This window comes from Scatophagus argus, chromosome 15 (genome assembly GCF_020382885.2).
Source record: "Scatophagus argus isolate fScaArg1 chromosome 15, fScaArg1.pri, whole genome shotgun sequence".
NCBI classification, from domain to species: domain Eukaryota; kingdom Metazoa; phylum Chordata; class Actinopteri; family Scatophagidae; genus Scatophagus; species Scatophagus argus.
The window spans coordinates 16,647,648-16,669,907 of NC_058507.1; the positions used below are offsets into that span (position 1 = coordinate 16,647,648).

The 22,260-nt window shown below is 39.2% G+C and overlaps 1 protein-coding gene and 1 long non-coding RNA gene across 3 annotated transcripts in view; both read right to left on the reverse strand.

Moving 5' to 3' along the window:
- LOC124071969 overlaps nucleotides 1–21,941 on the reverse strand; it is a 30,062-nt gene extending 8,121 nt beyond the window's left edge. The window contains exons 1-42 of one of the 2 annotated variants that reach the window (XM_046413077.1): nucleotides 21,885–21,941; nucleotides 19,388–19,453; nucleotides 19,212–19,243; nucleotides 18,850–18,937; nucleotides 18,723–18,751; nucleotides 18,602–18,617; nucleotides 18,473–18,494; nucleotides 18,261–18,333; nucleotides 17,955–18,098; nucleotides 17,389–17,585; nucleotides 16,647–16,750; nucleotides 16,350–16,468; nucleotides 15,077–15,253; nucleotides 14,602–14,810; nucleotides 14,402–14,496; nucleotides 14,245–14,270; nucleotides 14,049–14,070; nucleotides 13,932–13,959; nucleotides 13,740–13,824; nucleotides 13,466–13,612; nucleotides 13,172–13,383; nucleotides 12,966–13,069; nucleotides 12,754–12,872; nucleotides 12,467–12,634; nucleotides 12,056–12,255; nucleotides 11,859–11,971; nucleotides 11,562–11,668; nucleotides 6,994–7,164; nucleotides 6,701–6,906; nucleotides 6,482–6,582; nucleotides 6,246–6,364; nucleotides 5,503–5,658; nucleotides 4,217–4,431; nucleotides 4,053–4,138; nucleotides 3,829–3,956; nucleotides 3,515–3,640; nucleotides 3,140–3,330; nucleotides 2,953–3,044; nucleotides 1,881–2,011; nucleotides 1,365–1,489; nucleotides 1,084–1,210; nucleotides 19–231 (exon numbers count right to left, since the gene is read on the reverse strand). In XM_046413077.1, coding sequence (XP_046269033.1) covers nucleotides 19–231; nucleotides 1,084–1,210; nucleotides 1,365–1,489; nucleotides 1,881–2,011; nucleotides 2,953–3,044; nucleotides 3,140–3,330; nucleotides 3,515–3,640; nucleotides 3,829–3,956; nucleotides 4,053–4,138; nucleotides 4,217–4,431; nucleotides 5,503–5,658; nucleotides 6,246–6,364; nucleotides 6,482–6,582; nucleotides 6,701–6,906; nucleotides 6,994–7,164; nucleotides 11,562–11,668; nucleotides 11,859–11,971; nucleotides 12,056–12,255; nucleotides 12,467–12,634; nucleotides 12,754–12,872; nucleotides 12,966–13,069; nucleotides 13,172–13,383; nucleotides 13,466–13,612; nucleotides 13,740–13,824; nucleotides 13,932–13,959; nucleotides 14,049–14,070; nucleotides 14,245–14,270; nucleotides 14,402–14,496; nucleotides 14,602–14,810; nucleotides 15,077–15,253; nucleotides 16,350–16,468; nucleotides 16,647–16,750; nucleotides 17,389–17,585; nucleotides 17,955–18,098; nucleotides 18,261–18,333; nucleotides 18,473–18,494; nucleotides 18,602–18,617; nucleotides 18,723–18,751; nucleotides 18,850–18,904 — 4,758 coding nt within the window. In that variant the 5' untranslated portion in view covers nucleotides 18,905–18,937; nucleotides 19,212–19,243; nucleotides 19,388–19,453; nucleotides 21,885–21,941. Of the gene's footprint in view, nucleotides 1–18; nucleotides 232–1,083; nucleotides 1,211–1,364; nucleotides 1,490–1,880; nucleotides 2,012–2,952; nucleotides 3,045–3,139; nucleotides 3,331–3,514; nucleotides 3,641–3,828; nucleotides 3,957–4,052; nucleotides 4,139–4,216; nucleotides 4,432–5,502; nucleotides 5,659–6,245; nucleotides 6,365–6,481; nucleotides 6,583–6,700; nucleotides 6,907–6,993; nucleotides 7,165–11,561; nucleotides 11,669–11,858; nucleotides 11,972–12,055; nucleotides 12,256–12,466; nucleotides 12,635–12,753; nucleotides 12,873–12,965; nucleotides 13,070–13,171; nucleotides 13,384–13,465; nucleotides 13,613–13,739; nucleotides 13,825–13,931; nucleotides 13,960–14,048; nucleotides 14,071–14,244; nucleotides 14,271–14,401; nucleotides 14,497–14,601; nucleotides 14,811–15,076; nucleotides 15,254–16,349; nucleotides 16,469–16,646; nucleotides 16,751–17,388; nucleotides 17,586–17,954; nucleotides 18,099–18,260; nucleotides 18,334–18,472; nucleotides 18,495–18,601; nucleotides 18,618–18,722; nucleotides 18,752–18,849; nucleotides 18,938–19,211; nucleotides 19,244–19,387; nucleotides 19,497–21,884 lie in introns of both variants that reach the window. The other variant, XM_046413076.1, reaches the window with a different exon arrangement.
- On the reverse strand, nucleotides 10,104–10,543 carry LOC124071972. The gene is made up of 3 exons (XR_006845426.1): nucleotides 10,415–10,543; nucleotides 10,219–10,240; nucleotides 10,104–10,129 (listed from the first exon to the last, which is right to left on the reverse strand). It is a non-coding gene; the product is annotated as an uncharacterized LOC124071972 (long non-coding RNA).
- Nucleotides 21,942–22,260: the final 319 nt, after the last annotated feature.

Below are 22,260 nucleotides of genomic sequence, written 5' to 3' on the forward strand. Positions count from 1 at the left end.
GAATGGTAAGGGCTTTACCTGGAAGCCAGAGGCAGTAATGGTTTGGATGATGATGGAGGCCTGCTCCTGGTTCCAGGTGCTGACTGAACTCAGGGTGGACAAAGAGGAAATCAGCAATGATGGAGCAGCTGAAGTGATCTGGCTGCTGGTCAGGCCTGCGCTGGCACTTCCCAGAGTTGCAAACATCTCTGGTGTAATTGTCTGGATGTTAGATGCCAGAGCAGCAGAAACCTATACAATAGCAGACACCAGTTATGAAAAAATCAACTCAGACCATTTTACTGTAATAAAATAGTTTTAATGATATGTCAGAGAAGTATGTGAAGAGAATCATGAAGAATATTTTTTGTTATATGTACCCATATGCACTCTTAGCATGTGCCAACAGAGCACAGCATAAAATGAAGTACAGAGAAAGGATATACCACAGAAAAGTTGAGCAGATGTCCACATTCACAGATGCTCAAGTCAGCAATTAAGGAACAGTTGGTACAATCAGTCATTCAAAGTGAAAACCTTGCACTAAATTTGAATGCAATCAGTTTCTCTTACAAAAAAGCTCAATTTTAAAGTTGCAAAGATCTAGCTCATCTATTCTCGCCACCTTTTTATAGCAAATCATACTTCTATTCATCTATCTCTGTGATGGGTGGATCAGATTCTATGATACACTGGAGTGGTAGAAAAGCCTGGACAAGCTGTCATTCCTTCAAAGTGCCGACACACGCATCTCATTCTTACTTACCTGAGGACTTTTTACAGTCTCCAACCCCTCACACACTGTAAAGCTGACTCGATAGACCATGTAATTCAAAAGTTGATCACTTCACAAAGCTTAAAAACTATAATATATATAGATATATAATATATATCTATATATAAAATATAATGAAACTGTCAACAGCAAAATGAACCACAAATCTGAACTGCGCTGACCAAAAGGTTGAAAGGCATACAAAAAATATTTTTTTCAACAATATCTTAAAAAAAAGAGACAAAAATTAAAAACTTTGAGATTAATACAATTAGTACAACAACAACAACACATACTCCATTTCTGTGTAGAAAATTTGAAGCTGGTACCTCAGCGTCCTTTGTTCCATTGCAGGACTTCTTTATCTCACCCAGGATAAAGATGGTATCCTCTTCATTCAAAGAAGAATATGCTGAACTAGGCACCTCAGAAGAGCACAGGAAAAAGCCTGGAAGCCTAAAAAGTGATATAATTTTCAACCTCATATAAAAATCAACAGAGACCATTTTAGTGTACAGAATGACGAACATTCACCCATTAAATAAAATGCATGTATGATATTTAATTACATATATACATAATACAATAACATTTTTGGCAATTCACTTACTTCATGGGGTTGAAAGTTGGGTTGAATTCATAAAGCTGTGAGATGTAGTAGTTGGTTACATTTTCTGAGATTGCTGTGTTGTTGAAGAGCTCCAGGTTTGCTTGGTCCACTAAAAACACTTCAGCCTTCAAACAGAAAGAAATTTTTTTGTTGTTGTTGTTGTTTCAGACCTCACTAAAATAAATTGATCTTGAAATCAAAATAGCTTTAAACAAAACCAGAAATCAGTTGTATTTCATACCTGCAATGTCTCTCATGTTAAATGGGTATATTTTTTGTTTTATTTCATTTTATTTTATTTTTATACACAATATGTGTACTACTTGATGTAGCATGATGTAGATTCCTGGAGGAGCATTGTTTCATTGCTCTATGTACTACACACAGTTGTAATGACAATAAAAACTCCTTTATGCTTGTGGTCTTGCTTACAGGAAGCCATGGCCAGTCTAAAAACAGCTTTTATATATTTTCAAGTTTAAGCATAAATTATAAAGAATTGATATCAGGACATACTTGACTTGTGGAGATGAAGGAGGTAAGATCATCTGTAGTGAGAAATGTCACAAAGGTGCCAATATAATTGACAAACCAGGCAGTAGAATTGAGTTCTGCATCACTGGCATCATAGCATTTGGCTCCAGAGCCTGGGGATACAAGGTAAAGTCAGAACATTGTAAACAAATAACCCTAACCCTAACCCTAACGGCCCCACTGTTCTTTAGTGTCCCCACTGACAATGAAACAGGACTAAAAAGAGTCTACAGCCACACTAGCAGCACAGTGGTGCTTTCTAAACATCAGCATGCTAATCCGTCTTACCATGTTAGCATCCTTTTTCTAATAAAACACAAAGTACAGCTGAGCCTGTACTAGTTTTAGAGGCATTTGGCCACAAACCAAAGTAACAAATTGAAATTTTAACACGTTTATGACAAAAAGTTACAGGATCATCAAAGTTTCGGTAATTCATTCTCAGGAGCACATGTCAATGTCAATGTTATGGTTCTCGCAATATTTCACAAAATATTCACAAAAAAACCTCATGCTGGAGGAAAAGTCAAGTGATCACTTCAAATCATCTTGTGGGTGAGTGTTTCTAGAAAACTGAATGACAAACCAGCATTGCAATCACTAGAACTGATCCGCTGTGTGTCTGGAATACATCATAAGGTCACTGGAGAGGGAAAGTTGTTTGGGCTTTTTGCCCTCACTTGACAGAGACAGCTGAAGAGAGACAGGAAAGGCGAAAGAGCAGGGGTGACATGAAGGGGTGTATCCTAACATGAAATCAAATTCCCCAAAGAGGCCACTGCTGTAAGGACTCGTCAGGTGTGCCATCAGATGGACACTCCAAAATCCAGTTGTCTTAACTCTCCTCTATTTAACACCAAATGACACACTTCGAAAACTTCAAGCAAGAAAAACATATCATTTCAGCTGTGTGCACTCCTTGAGAAAGTTAGATTCAGTCAGTACTGGATCTTTTGATAAAGAAGTGGTGGACTGGACTGGTAAAATTAAAATTTTAAACATCCACATAACACATCTATTATATTTTATACATTTGCACAGAAATGCATCTTACCAGTTGTCAAGTAGGTCATAATGGTGCTGTAGACATCACCCCGTCCAAACTGAGAGCTGTTGTATGTGAAGTTGTTTCCCATTACAGAGACCCTGTTGAAAGGAAAACAAAGCAAAACTTTCTATCATGTAAACTGCTATTCCTGTTTTCACTGAATGTTTCGACATTGAGGACAAGAGAAACTTACAGCTTCTGGAAGGCCAGACATGAAGCATTCTGCACTTCGCCGGGGCTGATGAGACTCTTGCTGAGGAATCTAAGATAGTTCCTCAACCGTACGTCAAACCAGGAATCAACCTCAGATCTGCTGTTGCTGCTCAGTACCAAAGGCCAAACACAGGGCAGGGTTACCATCTTCACATCATCTGGAACATTCTCCTAACGGTGCACACATGCATATACATGTTTAATGTGAGACTGGTTTAAAAATCTGTGATTTTAGACTGATGGAATGATGTGTTGTTGTATGAGGCGACAAAATTGCCAATTGGATTCTACCAATATCAACATGGCTAATCAGTAATAATTTTTTTTATATGGCATTCTTCAGAAGAGGACATACATTTTCTAGGAAGGCAGGAGTGTTGTTGTAGTTGTTGAAGATGACACAGATGTCAGAGTCGTTACTAATCACATTGGGTTGACTGAGGAACTGACGCAGCTCTGAGGTGCTGATGGTACTTAAGAGCTGAAAGGAAAAAAAAAAGATTTTTATACTTGAAAATGGAGTTACAGTATACAGAAGAATACTTTTGTATTACTATAACATCTTCATCATTTTGCCATAAGTGATACCTAGAGCTCCTATGAAATGCCAATGCCTGTCGGTATGGGGAATTTATGTCAAGTCTTTATGTCAGTATTGTTATATATTACCTCTGACTTGCGTATCTGTGGCAAAAAAGACATAAAAACAGACAAATCTGGAAATCCAAAACTGAGGAAAGTGTTTCTCAGATACATGTAGAGGCTTCCACCTTTGTAACACTTGAGGGGCATCGGACCTGTGATCAAAAATGAAGTGATTTAGTGCCCTGATACACAATAATTAATAATACAAATTTTATTTGATCATAGATGTGTATCTCTCTTGCACAGACCTTGAAGGAAGAGAAGGATGCTTTGGTATATTTCCCTTTGGGTATTGTTGCTGAGTGTGAAGTGTAGTGTGTTCAGCAATGAAATCCTAATTTAGATAAATATAAGTCTGAGTCAATTCAAATATATACACAATGATCACAACCACCATCACAGAAATTCTTACATTTCTTGTGTACTGTTACAACTCCTGTTCTTCCCGATCTCAAATAAAGGTGTCACCAGGCTGGGCGAGAGGTTAACCAGGAGTGGGCTCAGTCGAACCCTGAGCCACAACAGGAACTCTGTGTCATTTATAGACACAGAGGACAGATTCCCTCTCTCAAATACTGTCTGGAGGAGGGCAGATGTCACCTCCTCTGTGTAGTTGACTGGGTGGATCTGGGAGAATTTTACATGGTATTAATATGAATTTAAACTCTGAAACAGTTTACAAGAAGTGGCGTAGAGATTCATCATATGTTATTGATCATTTTGCCATTTACTAATCATTGATCTCACTGTGTAAATATGTGTTCTTTGTTCATTTTAAAATCCAACTGAAGATACAAAACTCCTTTGAGGAGGGAAGGACCGACATGCCTATTCCACTGAGAGGTGAGCAGGCCCACTACAAGCCAAAGACTATGTAATATTAAGTTGTGGCACTGAGGAACCAAGACCACCCCATTTTGAACCTAAAATAACCACCCATTTGCAGGTGAGTTTAATGCAGTTAAAATTGTTAATACAGTTGGTTAATTTATTTGCTGTTTTAAGTTAGCCTGAAAAAGTTTTTAGTGAAACAACAGTTTCCTGGTTGTTGCTTGATTGTTCTTGACAAGCCTTACAAGACGAGACAAGTCTGTTTAGAAAGCAAATATTTTGGTCACAGGTCATGTTGCTGCAAAAAATATGATACGATTTAATGTACAAAATAATAACATCTGACAGTGTGTTAATGTAATGCAATGTAATGTAATACAATATTTCAGTACCACAAACTTCAGCCTCTAACCATTAAGAACTAAATCAACTCACATGGTATACTATAATCTTCACACTGAGTTGGTTTATGCAGGCAAGTGACCTGTTTACTCGGCTAAACAACTTGCTATCTAAATGGCTGCATGAAGTGTCGTCCCTCTACAACAACTATGAGACTGCGTTTTTGTTGTAGGTGTACCCAATAAACTGGAATTTCAATGCTTTTTATTTTCAGTTGGATTTTACTGTTTTATATTTTGGCAAAATTCAAATTATTCTGATAACAGTGTTATTCCTGATACAACTACTATTTTTCTAAATTTACACATTACGTGTGAAATAAGTATAAAATAAGCTTAACAAGCAATGTTGAGTTTTAATGTGGACACCACAGTAGGAAGAAAAGCTGCCACCTTAATAACAACTAAGAGGAATTCACATACATGAAGAAATAAATAAATAAAAAGTGCCAGCGATATCTTTTACCTTAATGGCCGGTGAGACAATGTCAAAGAAAGCACCAAAGTCAACACGGTTGATGACTGTCATTATTTTTGTCACATCTTGCATGCTTTTTAGCAGTGAGGGAGTTGCTGCCAACTGGGCCAGTTGAGTGAGAGTAAGAAGATCAGCAACCTCCACCTAAAAGTAACAAGTGAACAAGCTAAACATTTTGGCTGTGTGTTTTGGCAGTTTTAGGTAAACACGCAAAGTATAATATGGAAGAAAAAACTCTCCAGTTTACTGCATTCTAGATGACTCTGTTTTTTGGAGACTGGCAAAGATATGGAGTTTCTGTTCTTAAAAGAGTTGTTTTTAATGCAAAGTGGTGAGTCAGTTTGATTTAGGTGTAGAGTGTTTACCAATTGCTTGCTCCTATTTAGAACCTTCATGCATTTTCAATTAAGCAAGTAACCAAATATAAATCATTAATGTACAAAATGTAAAAAGGTAAAAAAGGTAAGAAAAGTGATTCTTGTGAAGCTCATGCTGTTTGAGTCTGTTCAGTGTTTCTCACAGCCAACAAGTATGGAAGTAACAGATTAGGTTTAGAGTATTATACATTGCGGAGTTACTATGTCACAAAGTACTTGGCAATTAAAATATTTGCCATGGAGCACTTGAAAACAGAAAGTGTTAATCAATAATTGAGAAAAGAATGGTGTACATCCTTCCATTTGCATATTGAGGAGACATACACCTTCCCAGGATCAAAAACCAAAACTTACACCATTGAAATTCTTCTTCAAAGTCACAAAATCCATGTACGAGGCATGTACACGGAAACGACCAAGGTTGCCTTCGAGCCACAGTCTGTCATCATTTACAGATTCAACACAGGAGAGACCTAAGAATGAAAATACTGAATCTGTAAGTTGAACATTACATGTCAAAAATAGCAATGTGGATTTAGATACACTCATGCATAAGTAAATGTGATGTTATGCTATTATATCCAAATTACCTGAAGAGGAACGTCTCCCAAGATAGTCCTTTGTGAATGCAAAAACCTGTTGGGTCTGCCTCACAGAGAGATTAGTGAAAACATTGCTGCACCCCTTGACACTGTGAAGACAATCAAAATTTTTCAATGCACCAAAATCTGTAGGAGAATGTTTCTATTCTAAATTTTCCAAACACTTCTGGTCAACATGACAAAGACAACAATAGAGATTTCACTCACATCTCTTGAAAGGAATCACAGCTGATATTTCTTGGAATAATTTCAAATGTGCTTGATTCAATGCTTGGCAGGAACAGAGGTAGGTAGAACTGGAACCATAGCTTGAATCCCTCAGCATCTAGCATGGATAGAGTTGGTCCAAGTGCCCTTACTGTCAGATTGAGGATAGTGTCACGCACCCTTGGGTCAATGGTCGTCAAGTTTTGCTTGAAAAAAAAAAACCCCAGAAATTTCAAAGTTTGTTTTTGGTTTAGTGAACACATGAATAGGTGAAATGAGATAAAAATACTCACCTCTGCAGCACCACTGACAAAAGTGTCAAAAAAAGAACCAAGGTCTTCCAAGCGTGATGACACACTAAGTTGTTTGAATGCAAATCTCACAAGGGTTTCATTTGACAAGTTGTTTGCTTCAAGAAGAAATTCAGCTAATTGTCTTGATGAAAGAGAGTCTAACACTGTCACCTAGAAGAGGAATGCAAGGCAAAAGCAAATATTCAGCTTTCCGTTGGGGCTGTATAGGCTTGACAGCATCACAGATCCTTACACAGATCATGAATGCTTTACCACTTAGAAATCAACCAAAGAAATCTTGGATGTTGAACTGCATATTACTATCTGCATAAATCAGACAATGTTCTGGGAGCCCATTTCAACCAATAGTTTCAGGAAAAGTAGAACAAAGGTAACCATACTCAGTACAAAGTAGAACCTGCAAGAGGCCGCTGATTAAAAAAAACAAAAAACAAACAAACAAAAAAACAGCTCTAGAACATTAAACTGAGGTCTCACACATGATAACACAACAATAATGATTGCAATATCTCTGGTGAAGATTCAGATGCCTCTCTCTCGCGCACTTGCTAATGAAATAAGATTGTTAAATCTCCTATCTGTAGTGTTCTATCTCTCTCTTGTTATACAGTAATATATGGTTAATTATGACAAATCCCAATAGAAAAAAGGGAGCTACTTAGAAATCCGCGGTTTATTAACGAACCGATGCACAAATTAAAGGATATAGTTATTGTCAAGATTGACTTACCCCAGAGAGGTTGAAGAATTTGAGATCAGAGTATGTTGTGTACTGGGAAAATGGACCAAAGTTTGCTTCAAGCCATTCGATATCACTCTGATTTCCCTGCCTGCAAGCTAAGGCACATAGATAGACGTAAGCATACGTACCATTGCGTAAGCGTTATTCGTCGCTAATAGAAATGCAACAAGTAAAGTGTCATTTTTCTTCGGAGAGTCATTTCTGCATTGTCTTCCACATTTTCAAGCTCTTAGGCCAGCTCTGCACAATCAACCACATGGCCCAGGGTACTGCAATCAGGCCTACCTGGCTGGTCGATGACACTGGAAGATTTTTTCAGATGGCCCAGCATAACAGCTGCGATTCCTTGTCGTCTGTGCAGCGTCATTTCAGGTAAAGCTTTGGCCATCCCACTCACACTGAAAAGAGCAGTGTGCATTCCATCATTAGCATTTTCTACTTTGGTGCAATGCAGTCTTCCTAGTTTGCGAAACGCCACTCACATGACACGGTAGTCTGTGCAGTTGATGCTTGAGGTTGCTCTCTCAAGCATCATTGGACTGAAACTTGGGAGGACAGGAACCAGTTTCACATGGAACCAGAGGAACCAGTCTATCTCAGTGAAGCGCAGGAAATAGGGACTGATGATGGTGAAGGTCCTATTCATTACACGATCTCTCACAACAGGTTGAAAATGGGGGACCTGTCAAATTACCACATGAGAGGATTTAAACACCACACAGTTTACATATTCAGACAGCGCAGAACGCTGGAATGGATGTAACAAATATCTGATATGAATGACATCCCTACTAATGATGCAGAGGTTTAGGTACATGTCTAAGGGCTGAGCGTGCTCCTTCAGAGGCCCAGGATTGTGCTTCTTCTGCCAGCTTTAAGAGTAGCATACATACCTCTCCATTTGCTGTCAGCTGTGTCAGGAATTCATCCACATTTTCCAGAGCATTGCCCTCCTGGAGTTGCTCAAACACACGGTCAATTTGTTCTGTGTCATTGGAGGCCACTGAGCTCAGTGTCAGCTGTGCCATCTGAGTAGGAGTGAGCAATGACAAGGATTCGCCCTACAAACCGGAATCAATGTGAAATCAAACAGCAGTTATTGAAAAAACAAACAAACAAAAAACAGAGGTAAGACATTTCAGTTTGGGAGACGTATGCCACAACAGCAGTAGCCACATACGCTGGAAAAGTTGGAATTAAGGGCTTGCAAATCCTGCAGCGATGCAAAACCGGAGAAGTTGCCAAGTTTTGCCTGTAGCCACTCTTTGCTACCTCCCGTTGTTGAGACACAGCCAGCATCTGCAAAGAAGACAGGGACGAAGTCAATGGCGCGATTTTACTGCCACCTGCTGTCCAAACTTTAGCACCTGCCTTTACCTGATGAGTCATTTCTTGAAAGGAACGGTTTGATGAAATGAGTGAAGACTGTCGCCTGTGTCTCTCTGTCCATGGACGCCTTTTGGCTGCTGAATGCCTGGATGCTAAAATTCAAAAGAAAGCTTTTAACATCTAAACAGGTAGGAAACTGCAGCTCCCTCTGCAATCTTGTTGACAGTGGAGAAAAATAACAGATATCTTCTTACACAGTCTGGTACGTATGACAGCTGAAGTTCTTGGTGGCAAGGCAGAAAAGAAAGTTGGGGGATGGAGAGGCCAGAAACGGACGGATCTTTGTCTGGAACCAGCTGCGGACAAAGTCATCGCTTTGCAGTTGTGCCTGGCTGAAGTTGGAAATTTTCACTTCTCCAAGAGCCTCGAGAGCATGTGACGAGAATGGGTTGCTGTTGTTTGGGGCCTAGAATTGGAAAAATCACTTCGGTTTTACACACATGTCACACAGGGAAACGACAACTTTGTGAAAACGTGGGGATGGATTTACCATGGAGGCGAACGTCACAAGAGCCTGATCGAGCACAGGAGAGGCTTTTTGGAAGAAAAGCTTCCAGACCTCTACAGGGTATGTCCTTTGGCTTTCCAGTGAACATTTCAGAAGTGTGACTGCGTTGCTGTGTGTGAGATGTGTGCCCTTGGAAAAAAATAGAGAAGAACTAAAGCAAAGGCTCTCAGAGCTTATGGAGATTTGTCTCAGGATGGTCATGTAGCAAAAGCCAAATGGTTTTGTGGGACTCCCAGCTTGCATGAAATAGACTTACCCTGGTACAGGCATGCTCAGTGATGGTAAAACTGCACAGCACTTGAGAGGAATTGTCAGTTGACAAGGTTTGTTGAAGTTGTGATCTGAGAAACACCACGACAAAGAAAACCATTGTTCCGTCACCACAGATTGTTTAAAATGACTTTACCAATGCAAAACTCAGCACCGGACAAAACTGTAATTCGCCTACCTATTGACTGCAGCACAGATGAGGTCTTCTGCGAAAAGACAATATTGGTTGATCAGACATTGTACTGTCAGGATGCAATTTTTCAAAGTTACAATGTCAGGCATTGTGCAGACTTACCATCCACCAGGACCTGCTTGCACTGGAGACAAGGAAAGCACGATTGTTAGTCCAGCGGCACAAGCTACTTCAAGTTAAAACCCTTCAGTGTGGCCTCCTTAATGAGGTTAATGTGTCAAACTTGCGTCTTGTAAAATCTCATCAAAGTTGTATAAGTTGTGTAATCCATGAAATGCACCCGCACAAATTTACTTACCATGAAGGAATCTAGAACTGAGCAACCTGTTTGAGAGAAAATTGAAATGAGGCATGGCATCGATAAAGCTGTGGTCACAGTAGTGCTATTCTGCCTTTTTAAATAAACAAAACAAAACAAACAAAAACATTTGTGTAGAGAGCTTTAAGCCACATACGTGTGAATGTCTCCTTGAGTGACTCTATGCTTGCTCTCACACCCAGTGAAAGGTGCAGTGGCAGGGAATTCAAACTTTGCTGAAGGCCAGCCAGTCTGAGGGAAGAAAAGAGAAGTCATTGTGACTTGTCTAGAGCCACAGCTTGATATTGCGCAAAATCAAAATGTCTAACTGTGGACTTCAGAAATATCATCTCTTACATAGCTGCGTAGGATGCACAGTTGATGTTATTGGGGATGACCTCCAAGCTGCCAGGATGGAAACTTGCCATCACAGCAGCCAAATTGAGCTGGAACCACAGCTGAAAGTCTTCAGGCTCAAAGCTGACCAATTCAGGAGCAAGGGCTGTCAAGGTCAGGTTCAAGATGGTGTCTCGTATACCTGGATTTCGGAGGAAGGTGACGTTTCTCTGGAAATAAAAAGCCTCATGTTTGAGTTCAGGGAGGCATCCTGACTTAATGACTTCACTGTAGAAATGGGAGCAAGCTTAGTAAACACATCTTCATACTTCAGTGCACCAGGGGCATTTCATTCAAGAAACGTATAATTTTGAGCCAAATCTTGGCCCCTTAATCACTTCTGAAGACATTCCTTAAGCCCATGACAAGTTTCACGTGTCCTGTTTGTCAGCCAACTTTGTGTGACAATATGACAGTCTTCAAGTTAAGCATTCACCTGCTTATTGATGTTTGCAAAAGCCTGGAAAAACTGATGGAGTTGCTCATCATCATGGGACTCTGTCAAGCTTTGTAACACCTCCTTTACAATGGCCTCATCTTCAGAAGCTTGGCTGTCTGGATCCAGAATCAGCTCAGCCTTCTGGTTTGGTGAGAGGGAGTCCACAATTTCCACCTAGTGATACAAACAAATAGTATGTATTCATTTCTTTTTTCGTTGACATGGCAACACCACCCCTGTGAGCGGACGTTTCAACTTCTGATTATTCTGCTGCTCTTTTCACTGAAACTAGCAGTGAAATTTCCAACTTACCCCAGAGAGGTTGAAGAATTTGAGATCAGAGTATGTTGTGTATTGGGAAAATGGACCAAAGTTTGCTTCAAGCCATTCGATATCACTCTGATTTCCCTGCCTGCAAGCTAAGGCACATAGATAGACGTAAGCATACGTGCCATTGCGTAAGCGTTATTCGTCGCTAATAGAAATGCAACAAGTAAAGTGCCATTTTTCTTCGGAGAGTCATTTCAGCATTGTCTTCCACATTTTCAAGCTCTACGGCCAGCTCCGCACAATCAACCACATGGCCCAGGCTACTGCAATCAGCCCTACCTGGCTGGTCGATGACACTGGAAGATTTTTTCAGATGGCCCAGCATAACAGCTGCGATTCCTTGTCGTCTGTGCAGCGTCATTTCAGGCAAAGCTTTGGCCATCCCACTCACACTGAAAAGAGCAGTGTGCATTCCATCATTAGCATTTTCTACTTTGGTGCAATGCAGTCTTCCTAGTTTGCGAAACGCCACTCACATGACACGGTAGTCTGTGCAGTTGATGCTTGAGGTTGCTCTCTCGAGCATCATTGGACTGAAACTTGGGAGGACAGGAACCAGTTTCACATGGAACCAGAGGAACCAGTCTATCTCAGTGAAGCGCAGGAAATAGGGACTGATGATGGTGAAGGTCCTATTCATTACACGATCTCTCACAACAGGTTGAAAATGGGGGACCTGTCAAATTACCACATGAGAGGATTTAAACACCACACAGTTTACATATTCAGACAGCGCAGAACGCTGGAATGGATGTAACAAATATCTGATATGAATGACATCCCTACTAATGATGCAGAGGTTTAGGTACATGTCTAAGGGCTGAGCGTGCTCCTTCGGAGGCCCAGGATTGTGTTTCTTCTGCCAGCTTTAAGAGTAGCATACATACCTCTCCATTTGCTGTCAGCTGTGTCAGGAATTCATCCACATTTTCCAGAGCATTGCCCTCCTGGAGTTGCTCAAACACACGGTCAATTTGTTCTGTGTCATTGGAGGCCACTGAGCTCAGTGTCAGCTGTGCCATCTGAGTAGGAGTGAGCAATGACAAGGATTCGCCCTACAAACCGGAATCAATGTGAAATCAAACAGCAGTTATTGAAAAAACAAACAAACAAAAAACAGAGGTAAGACATTTCAGTTTGGGAGACGTATGCCACAACAGCAGTAGCCACATACGCTGGAAAAGTTGGAATTAAGGGCTTGCAAATCCTGCAGCGATGCAAAACCGGAGAAGTTGCCAAGGTTTGCCTGTAGCCACTCTTTGCTACCTCCCGTTGTTGAGACACAGCCAGCATCTGCAAAGAAGACAGGGACGAAGTCAATGGCGTGATTTTACCGCCACCTGCTGTCCAAACTTTACCAAGTTGAACCTGAGCACCTGCCTTTACCTGATGAGTCATTTCTTGAAAGGAACGGTTTGATGAAATGAGTGAAGACTGTCGCCTGTGTCTCTCTGTCCATGGACGCCTTTTGGCTGCTGAATGCCTGGATGCTAAAATTCAAAAGAAGGCTTTTAACATCTAAACAGGTAGGAAACTGCAGCTCCCTCTGCAATCTTGTTGACAGTGGAGAAAAATAACAGATATCTTCTTACACAGTCTGGTACGTATGACAGCTGAAGTTCTTGGTGGCAAGGCAGAAAAGAAAGTTGGGGGATGGAGAGGCCAGAAACGGACGAATCTTTGTCTGGAACCAGCTGCGGACAAAGTCATCGCTTTGCAGTTGTGCCTGGCTGAAGTTGGAAATTTTCACTTCTCCAAGAGCCTCGAGAGCATGTGACGAGAATGGGTTGCTGTTGTTTGGGGCCTAGAATTGGAAAAATCACTTCGGTTTTACACACGTCACACAGGGAAACGACAACTTTGTGAAAACGTGGGGATGGATTTACCATGGAGGCGAACGTCACAAGAGCCTGATCGAGCACAGGAGAGGCTTTTTGGAAGAAAAGCTTCCAGACCTCTACAGGGTATGTCCTTTGGCTTTCCAGTGAACATTTCAGCAGTGTGACCGCGTTGCTGTGTGTGAGATGTGTGCCCTTGGAAAAAAATAGAGAAGAACTAAAGCAAAGGCTCTCAGAGCTTATGGAGATTTGTCTCAGGATGGTCATGTGGCAAAGGCCAAATGGTTTTGTGGGACTCCCAGCTTGCATGAAATAGACTTACCGTGGTACAGGCATGCTCAGTGATGGTAAAACTGCACAGCACTTGAGAGGAATTGTCAGTTGACAAGGTTTGTTGAAGTTGTGATCTGAGAAACACCACAACAAAGAAAACCATTGTTCCGTCACCACAGATTGTTTAAAATGACTTTACCAATGCAAAACTCAGCACCGGACAAAACTGTAATTCGCCTACCTATTGACTGCAGCACAGATGAGGTCTTCTGCGAAAAGACAATATTGGTTGATCAGACATTGTACTGTCAGGATGCAATTTTTCAAAGTTACAATGTCAGGCATTGTGCAGACTTACCATCCACCAGGACCTGCTTGCACTGGAGACAAGGAAAACACGATTGTTAGTCCAGCGGCACAAGCTACTTCAAGTTAAAACCCTTCAGTGTGGCCTCCTTAATGAGGTTAATGTGTCAAACTTGCGTCTTGTAAAATCTCATCAAAGTTGTATAAGTTGTGTAATCCATGAAATGCACCCGCACAAATTTACTTACCATGAAGGAATCTAGAACTGAGCAACCTGTTTGAGAGAAAACTGAAATGAGGCATGGCATCGATAAAGCTGTGGTCACAGTAGTGCTATTCTGCCTTTTTAAATAAACAAAACAAAACAAACAAAAACATTTGTGTAGAGAGCTTTAAGCCACATACGTGTGAATGTCTCCTTGAGTGACTCTATGCTTGCTCTCACACCCAGTGAAAGGTGCAGTGGCAGGGAATTCAAACTTTGCTGAAGACCAGCCAGTCTGAAGGAAGAAAAGAGAAGTCATTGTGACTTGTCTAGAGCCACAGCTTGATATCTCGCAAACTCAAAATGTCTAACTGTGGACTTCAGAAATATCATCTCTTACATAGCTGCGTAGGAGGCACAGTTGATGTTATTGGGGATGACCTCCAAGCTGCCAGGATGGAAACTTGCCATCACAGCAGCCAAATTGACCTGGAACCACAGCTGAAAGTCTTCAGGCTCAAAGTTGACCAATTCAGGAGCAAGGGCTGTCAAGGTCAGGTTCAAGATGGTGTCTCGTATACCTGGATTTCGGAGGAAGGTGACGTTTCTCTGGAAATAAAAAGCCTCATGTTTGAGTTCAGGGAGGCATCCTGACTTAATGACTTCACTGTAGAAATGGGAGCAAGCTTAGTAAACACATCTTCATACTTCAGTGCACCAGGGGCATTTCATTCAAGAAACGTATCATTTTGAGCCAAATCTTGGCCCCTTAATCCTTTCTGAAGACATTCCTTAAGCCCATGACAAATTTCACGTGGCCTGTTTGTCAGCCAACTTTGTGTGACAATATGACAGTCTTCAAGTTAAGCATTCACCTGCTTATTGATGTTTGCAAAAGCCTGGAAAAACTGATGGAGTTGCTCATCATCTTGGGACTCTGTCAAGCTTTGTAACACCTCCTTTACAATGGCCTCAGCTTCAGAAGCTTGGCTGTCTGGATCCAGAATCAGCTCAGCCTTCTGGTTTGGTGAGAGCTGTTCCAAAGTCTCCATCTGTCACAAAATTATTATCTTTTTGTTTATTCTCACTTTAGTATTTATTTATACAAATCAGTGTAACAATTATTACCAATTGCCTAGTTTTGAGTATATCCTCCTCTAATTGTCAATACAGTCTCGACCCCCTGAACCCACTTGACCTCTGAAGGTATGCTGTGATATCTGGCACCTTGCCCTCAGGAGTAGATGTGTCAAGTTGCGAGGTGAGGCCTCCATGGATGTTACTTGTTTTACTAGGACGTCCCAGAAATGCATGATTGGAGGCCCTGTGAACACTTGTTGTGTTACTCAAACCATTCTTGAACTATGTTTGCAGTGTGTGCAGGGTGCATTATCCTGCTGAAAGAGGCCGCCACAAACAAGGCATACTGTTTCCATGAATGGGAACTTGGTCAGCAACTATGTTTATTTATGTAGTACATCTAAAAATAACATCCACTCAAATTGCAAGACCCAGTGTGGACCAGCAGGACATTGCCCAAAGCATCACACTCTGTTGGCTTGCCTTCTTCCCATGGTGGCATTTCTTCCCCAGGAAAGTGAAGTACATCTACCAAGCCATCCACAAAGTTCTGATGCTCACGTGGCCATTGTAGGCACTTTTGGTGGTGGACACAGGTCAGCTTGCGCACCCTGAATGGTCCGGATCTAAATCCAGTCAAGCATCTTTGGGATGTGGTAGAAAAACAAGTCCGATCCATGGAGTCCCCACCTCAGACCTGCCATTTAGGACTTAAAGGGTCTGCTACTGAAGGCTTGGTAGCAGATACCCCAGCATTACCTTCAGAGGTCTAGTGGAGCCTTGAAGGGTTAGGGCTGTTTTGGTGGCAAAAAGGGGACCTACACAATATTATGTGGGTGGTCTAAAGTTTATCTTATCTATTTATATACACACACAGCAGATATACATATATATATATATATATATATATATATATATATATATTTAGAGAGAGAGAGAGATAGATAGATGCACACACACACACACACACACACACACACACACACATATATATATGTATGTATGTAAGTATATATATATATACAACAAACAGTATGCAGTATACTAACAGTATAACAGTATACTCACTGCAGAGAAATTGTTGTTAAGTATTTTAAGATCCTGTAGACTTGCAAATGTCGAAAAATTTCCAATGTTTCTCTTCAGCCATTCTGCACTTCCATTCACATTTTGTATGCATCCAGGGTCTTGAAATCATTGAAAAGTTAAACAAACAGAATTCAAGTTAAGTTAAGTGGGAAGTTAAGGTTTACTCTTTTTTTTTTACATTTATTTATTTACATTTTTTAAAGATTTTAGCATTTTTCCCTTTATATTTGATACATTGCATACATACATATATATGATGTATTCTTATTCTTTTACCTGGTAAGTTTTTTCTTGATAAGTAGACTTGGATGAAGTGTGTGTAGATTAGTGTCCTCTCCATTCTTTGAGAAATCTCAATTTCATGGTTCAGTGCCTCAACCCTTGAAAATAAATTTTCATTATTCTTTCTCAAAAATGTAGATCATTAGTTATCAGACAGGAACACTAAAAGAAATGTATGGTTGGAAATTTTATTTAACATGGAGCCTTTTCTGACAATAGATTTAGCACAGTGGACTTTTTGTTGTTACAAGGCATTCTTAATTTCTATGCATAACTGAGCTGCTTCAAAACCTAGAACATGTATGCCACATCTCCTTTGTCACTTTTATGAGACAAAAGAATTCCATCTCTCAGGACCAAGTGTAGAAGCCATGAGTAGGATTTACACAAACCATAAGGTTGTGTAGGTTAAAACAAATTAAACATAGCTTGGTGTCACAATTTATTGAATGAGAATCTGAAAAATGAACAATTCATTTTACAGTAACAACCTAAGGTGTAAGTGTACATGGTTATTGTGATAATTATTTTCAGTGGTGCAGATACAGCAGAAATGCATAAATAGGAATGTGCATATGTAGTGGATGTCATTTTACAACTACTTAAAACATTTCTATATTCCTGCTGCTATTATTTTAGCTATGAGAAGAACTATTCAGTTGATTTTCTAAAGATTTAATAACATTTAAACTGCTGCATTCATATGCATGTACTAATAGAATCAAACTGAACTCACAATTCTTGGAAGGAACTGCAGCTGAAGTTCTGACTGCTCAGATGGATAAAAAAGTTTTCATCAACATAGGGCAGAAGAGGAGCCATCTTCAGTGAGAACCATAGTCTGATAAAGCTTGGGTCACTATGGTTTCCAAGACTCAGACTGTCTAAGACTCCAAATATGCGCAGAACATTGACTCCAGACTGATTGGTGCCCTGTTATAAAACAAAATCAACCAATGATAAAAGCTAGTTACAAAGGTTACAAAAAGCTACAGGAAACTTGGAATTGTACATTTTTATATATGGTTCATAAATATTAGAGTGCACTCAAACAGATAACATTTGATACCGTGTCATATACATATACATGCTATAGTTCTATATTCATTTGATCATGCTCCTGCTTTTGTCATTTTTAAATATAGACTATGTTTACGTTTCTGTCAAGGTTCATTTATCAGCTTGCGTAGTCATAGACATTTGTTGCAATTTGATTTTTCTGTTATTTTTATCCACAGGAAGAAAAATAATGTTTTTGATCTAATTAGTCAGAGATTAAATTCAATTTAGTAATTTATATACCAGCTCAAAGAAGACTTTTAAAGTGGACTCCACAATTTGTCTAAGGTTTTGTTCCAACTCCATGGATTTGTCTTCCAGTAAGCTCACATTCCTAGCTCTTTTACAGGATAGCTCTCCTGCCAGTGTGTCCACTGCAATAGATATCTAGAGAGAACACAGAGAAAATTGCAGCATGGTAATGTGATTGACATGGGTTAATGTCAGCAACTGAGCACAAGGGGGTGTAATTTATCAGTACTGCAAAGTGGTAACTTTTGAAACCTAATGAGTTTACAGCACAGGCTGTGAATGTGAATTGTGACTTACGCTGTGACTGGCATCTCGTAGGTTAACTGCATGGCAAGTTTCCTGGAAACCGTTGCTTGGAGCAGCAACATTGCTGAAATAAAAATGAAAATTACATTAAACTATGTAGTAAATTAGAACTGCTAATTAAATTGTTGTTGAACATTAGTGTGTGAATGTATTGCTTTAAACTGAACATAACAGACAGTTTCATTATAAATTTGCACACTGACCTGTTTTCAGATGTCCCTGGACCTGGTCATACAAATATGAAAAGATTAAACATTACATAGTATTAACAATCTGATTGCTCAGTTTATTTAGATTCATATATACTGAATAAAGATTAAGCTGCTCCTTACCTAATGTCGCAGTTGACTGGAATGCAAAATTTAAATGCATTCAGTATTCAGTGTTAAGTACATATACATAAAAAACAAAAGTGTTACATTTACTGCTGTAATGATAGTAAAGTAGACTTACAGTTGCAGAGACAAGTGTTGATATGCATACTGAGGGAGTGAAAGAAAAACACATATTTCATTTGAACTGGAATAAAGTCAATAATCCTCATCTGAATTTGGAGAGCAATAGAAAAAGGGACACTCACCGACCGCTACAGCTGAGAGTAGCAGAACTTGCACTACAACTCTTTGACCAGCCATTGTGAGCCCAGTGTTCTTCTCACCTTGTCATTTCTCATCAGAAAGTGATCATCAGTTTATTTAATTAGAATTTTAGAAGAAGAAAAATACCAAGAAATAGGACGACATAATTTTTACATAAAAGAAATAAAATAAATGTGGTCTAATATGACAAATTAACCAACTTTAGTTTCAAAAAGAATAAAAATTTACAACTAAAATGAATGTAGTGAAATACTCTTATCTGTTCTCTATTTAAAAGAAAAATCACATAAGTTAAAGTTTACAAAAAACTGGGTATACTGAATACTGATTGAGTCATCCATACCTTGTCAAGTCAAAACCATCCAATGAGCAAATCTGTAATGTTGTCGTACCAAAAAGAAAATATGAGGTTGCACCAATTATTTTATTTCAGTCATTATTTTATTTTTAGGTAAGAGATGAACATAAACAGCAGAATTTGTTAGAGAAGTCACAGAAAGATGTACAGGTTGAGCTCACCTCGCTATCTCCTTTGCTCTCTCGGAGAAAAATGAGGATTGTGATTAGAGGTGAAGCAGGTACACTCTGGGTGGGGCAAACAAATCATAGTTGAACTTGAGAAGTGAAGCTGAAATGAAAACACAAACACAATCACAATACTCTGAATGTCTGAATGGAAAATTTTAGTTTCATAATTAGATAACCACCAGATGCAGAAATTACGGGCTGTCTTTTTAAAGATTCAAGATTTTAAGAATATTGTGACTGCTATTGTACATTTGAACGCCAAAGGTTTTGGATAATAGTTAACTTACATTTAATTATGACAAAAGAGAACATTTGTACCTTTGAAAATAACCTGCATGATGATTCGTATGATCTGTAACCTCTAGGGTATGATCTCTACCTCAGAGGTATAGTTATATTCTATTATAGTGTATATTCTTTATTTTTTAGATTTTTTTTAATTATTATTTTTTACTTATGTAGCACCATGTAGCATCCTGGAGGTCAGAACAGAGAGCACTATTGCCCTATGTACTGCACATACATAGCTGTAATGACAAATAAAGCTCCTTGAATCCTTGAAATTGTTTTGGTTTTTTTTGTTTGTTTGTTTGTTTGTTTGTTTGTTTTTTTTAAAAAAGGGTCCAGGATCTTTTTGGTGTCCACTTAGATCTTTTCTCTCAGTCTGACATCACATTTGACAGACCACATGTGCAGTACTTTTCCGCACAGGCTTACTCTTTGCTTTACATGAACGTCTGACACCCATATTGTATTTCTTAGGCTTTTGTTTGTTTTTATTCCACTTACACATTTATGAGCACACATTGTCTTTTTGGTTTTTTTGCTATTAGAATATGCATACTAGCTGTTGTCGTGCTGCTGCCTTGCTGCTTAAAGTTTAAAAAAGGTAAATCTTAGTCAAGATGTTTGCTGTTGTCAAGCTGAGAAGCAGCTGATTCAGCTGCATGCTAGTGGTCAGTACTCAGATCTTTTACTCAGGAAAAATGGATGTTGCAGGGAGAACCCTTCTTCAAGTCACAATGTCTTTGTTTCACCGCTCTGGGATTTTCAAATTCTGCACTTGTCATTTACAATAGCTGCCAAGCATGGATATTGGATTATCCAAACAAGAGTTATCCAAAAGTTCACATTTCCAAGTTGGCCACAGTAGCCTCTACATGAAATTAAATGGCAAAGAAAGAAGCCTGAACATAAAGTGTAAAGTAAACTAAAAGAAAAATCCTGCATTGAAATTCTGGATCACTCACTGTTACAGTGCTCACTGTTGTACACTAATCAACTGTAGATACAATCATTATGACGACAATTAGGTAACATGACAACATTAATTGATTTAAGTTATTAGTTATACTGTTTGTTGCATTTAATTACATACATGCCTATTTAATCTTGTTGTATTTCTAAGTCAGCACCTCTACGCAATGCAAGCAAGATTGAATCTTTAGTATTACACACTGATCACCTGTATTTAAGCTCAATGTGATACACAGTTTATGAGTTATTATTAGTTAGATGCATTATAAACTATGGAGGCCCCTTGGGTCGTATTATATTTGAACCTCTTCTCCAATATACGGTAGAAACTCATTAAAATTTCCAAGGGTTTGCACTGATCAGCTGTGAATCGGTTCATGAAGATGATATTCAAAGATTAATTACAAAAGTACATTAAAATCTAATACAGAAGCCATTTACTCCTTAGACAATTAATTAAGATGAATGACTGTGGGACATGATTAATCATATTGCTATTTGAAGTTAAAAATAACCTTTTTTTTTTCAGTGAGTCAATGCAATACGGCTATTCATGGCAGCTCTGAGAAGTCCTGCATAATAAGAAATCTGTCCCATGGTGATACAGGTCATACTGGTTCAACCAGGTTGATGAGTCACAGTGTCTTCTTGCACTTATGTGAACAGACGTCACAGGGTCAGGACTACAGATCAGTGCAGCAGCTCTAGAACAGGCTACAAGTTTATGGCAGCAGATGTTCTGCTTACCAAACAACAGACACGTTTATCAGTCAGACACGTTTATCACAACAACGTGTGTGATTGACATGAGATTTGATTAAAATAGAAAAAATTATTAAGACTAAATATTAGGCAGAAACTGTCCTCGGCACCATGATGTGTACAAAGCAAACTCTGAAACTTGGAAAATATAAAAAGCGTTACAACAACACAAACAAAGTCAACTAAATTTCTGCTTTGCAATTGTCAAGAGAAAAAGATTTTCACTTTAATTTAAGGGTGCAGTCGTCAAACATCAACACTTCAGCTTGGGAAAGAGACTCAACAATCAACTATCTTTTGCCAGAATCACCTTCTGCACATTTTTCTCAACAAAATATACTTATTTGGCTCCAAACCACAGTGAGCTTATGGTATCAGCTTCTGTCATTTTAACAGAGCTTAAAACACCATGTAAAGGCATAACCATATCACCAGTTCATGAAATATAACAGCAGATGAAAAAAGCTACCTTGCCCTTCAGCACCGAATTCACCTGTCAGCATTTCACCTTCTTGGTAGTTGTAAACACCTCAAAACTTAACTTGACTTGCAGTCAAACCAGAGCTGTTAACTGGTGTTTTACAGGTGCAGGCACTGTGGTTGATGACTAATTTAGTGAACATTACCCTTTTATTGTCCCAGACCTATGGCATGACATAAATGAGAAACAAAAGCCACAAGTTTTCTAGACTCAAAGAAATGCAAACATACAACAAAAGATGGGAGAGTAAGTGATTTGTGCTTGAGAAGGAATAATTTTAAATCCATTATCCTAATCTAAGAGATACCACACTGTGCATGTTCACATTGTACTGTTCAGTCAGAATGTGTATGTTTGAAACAAA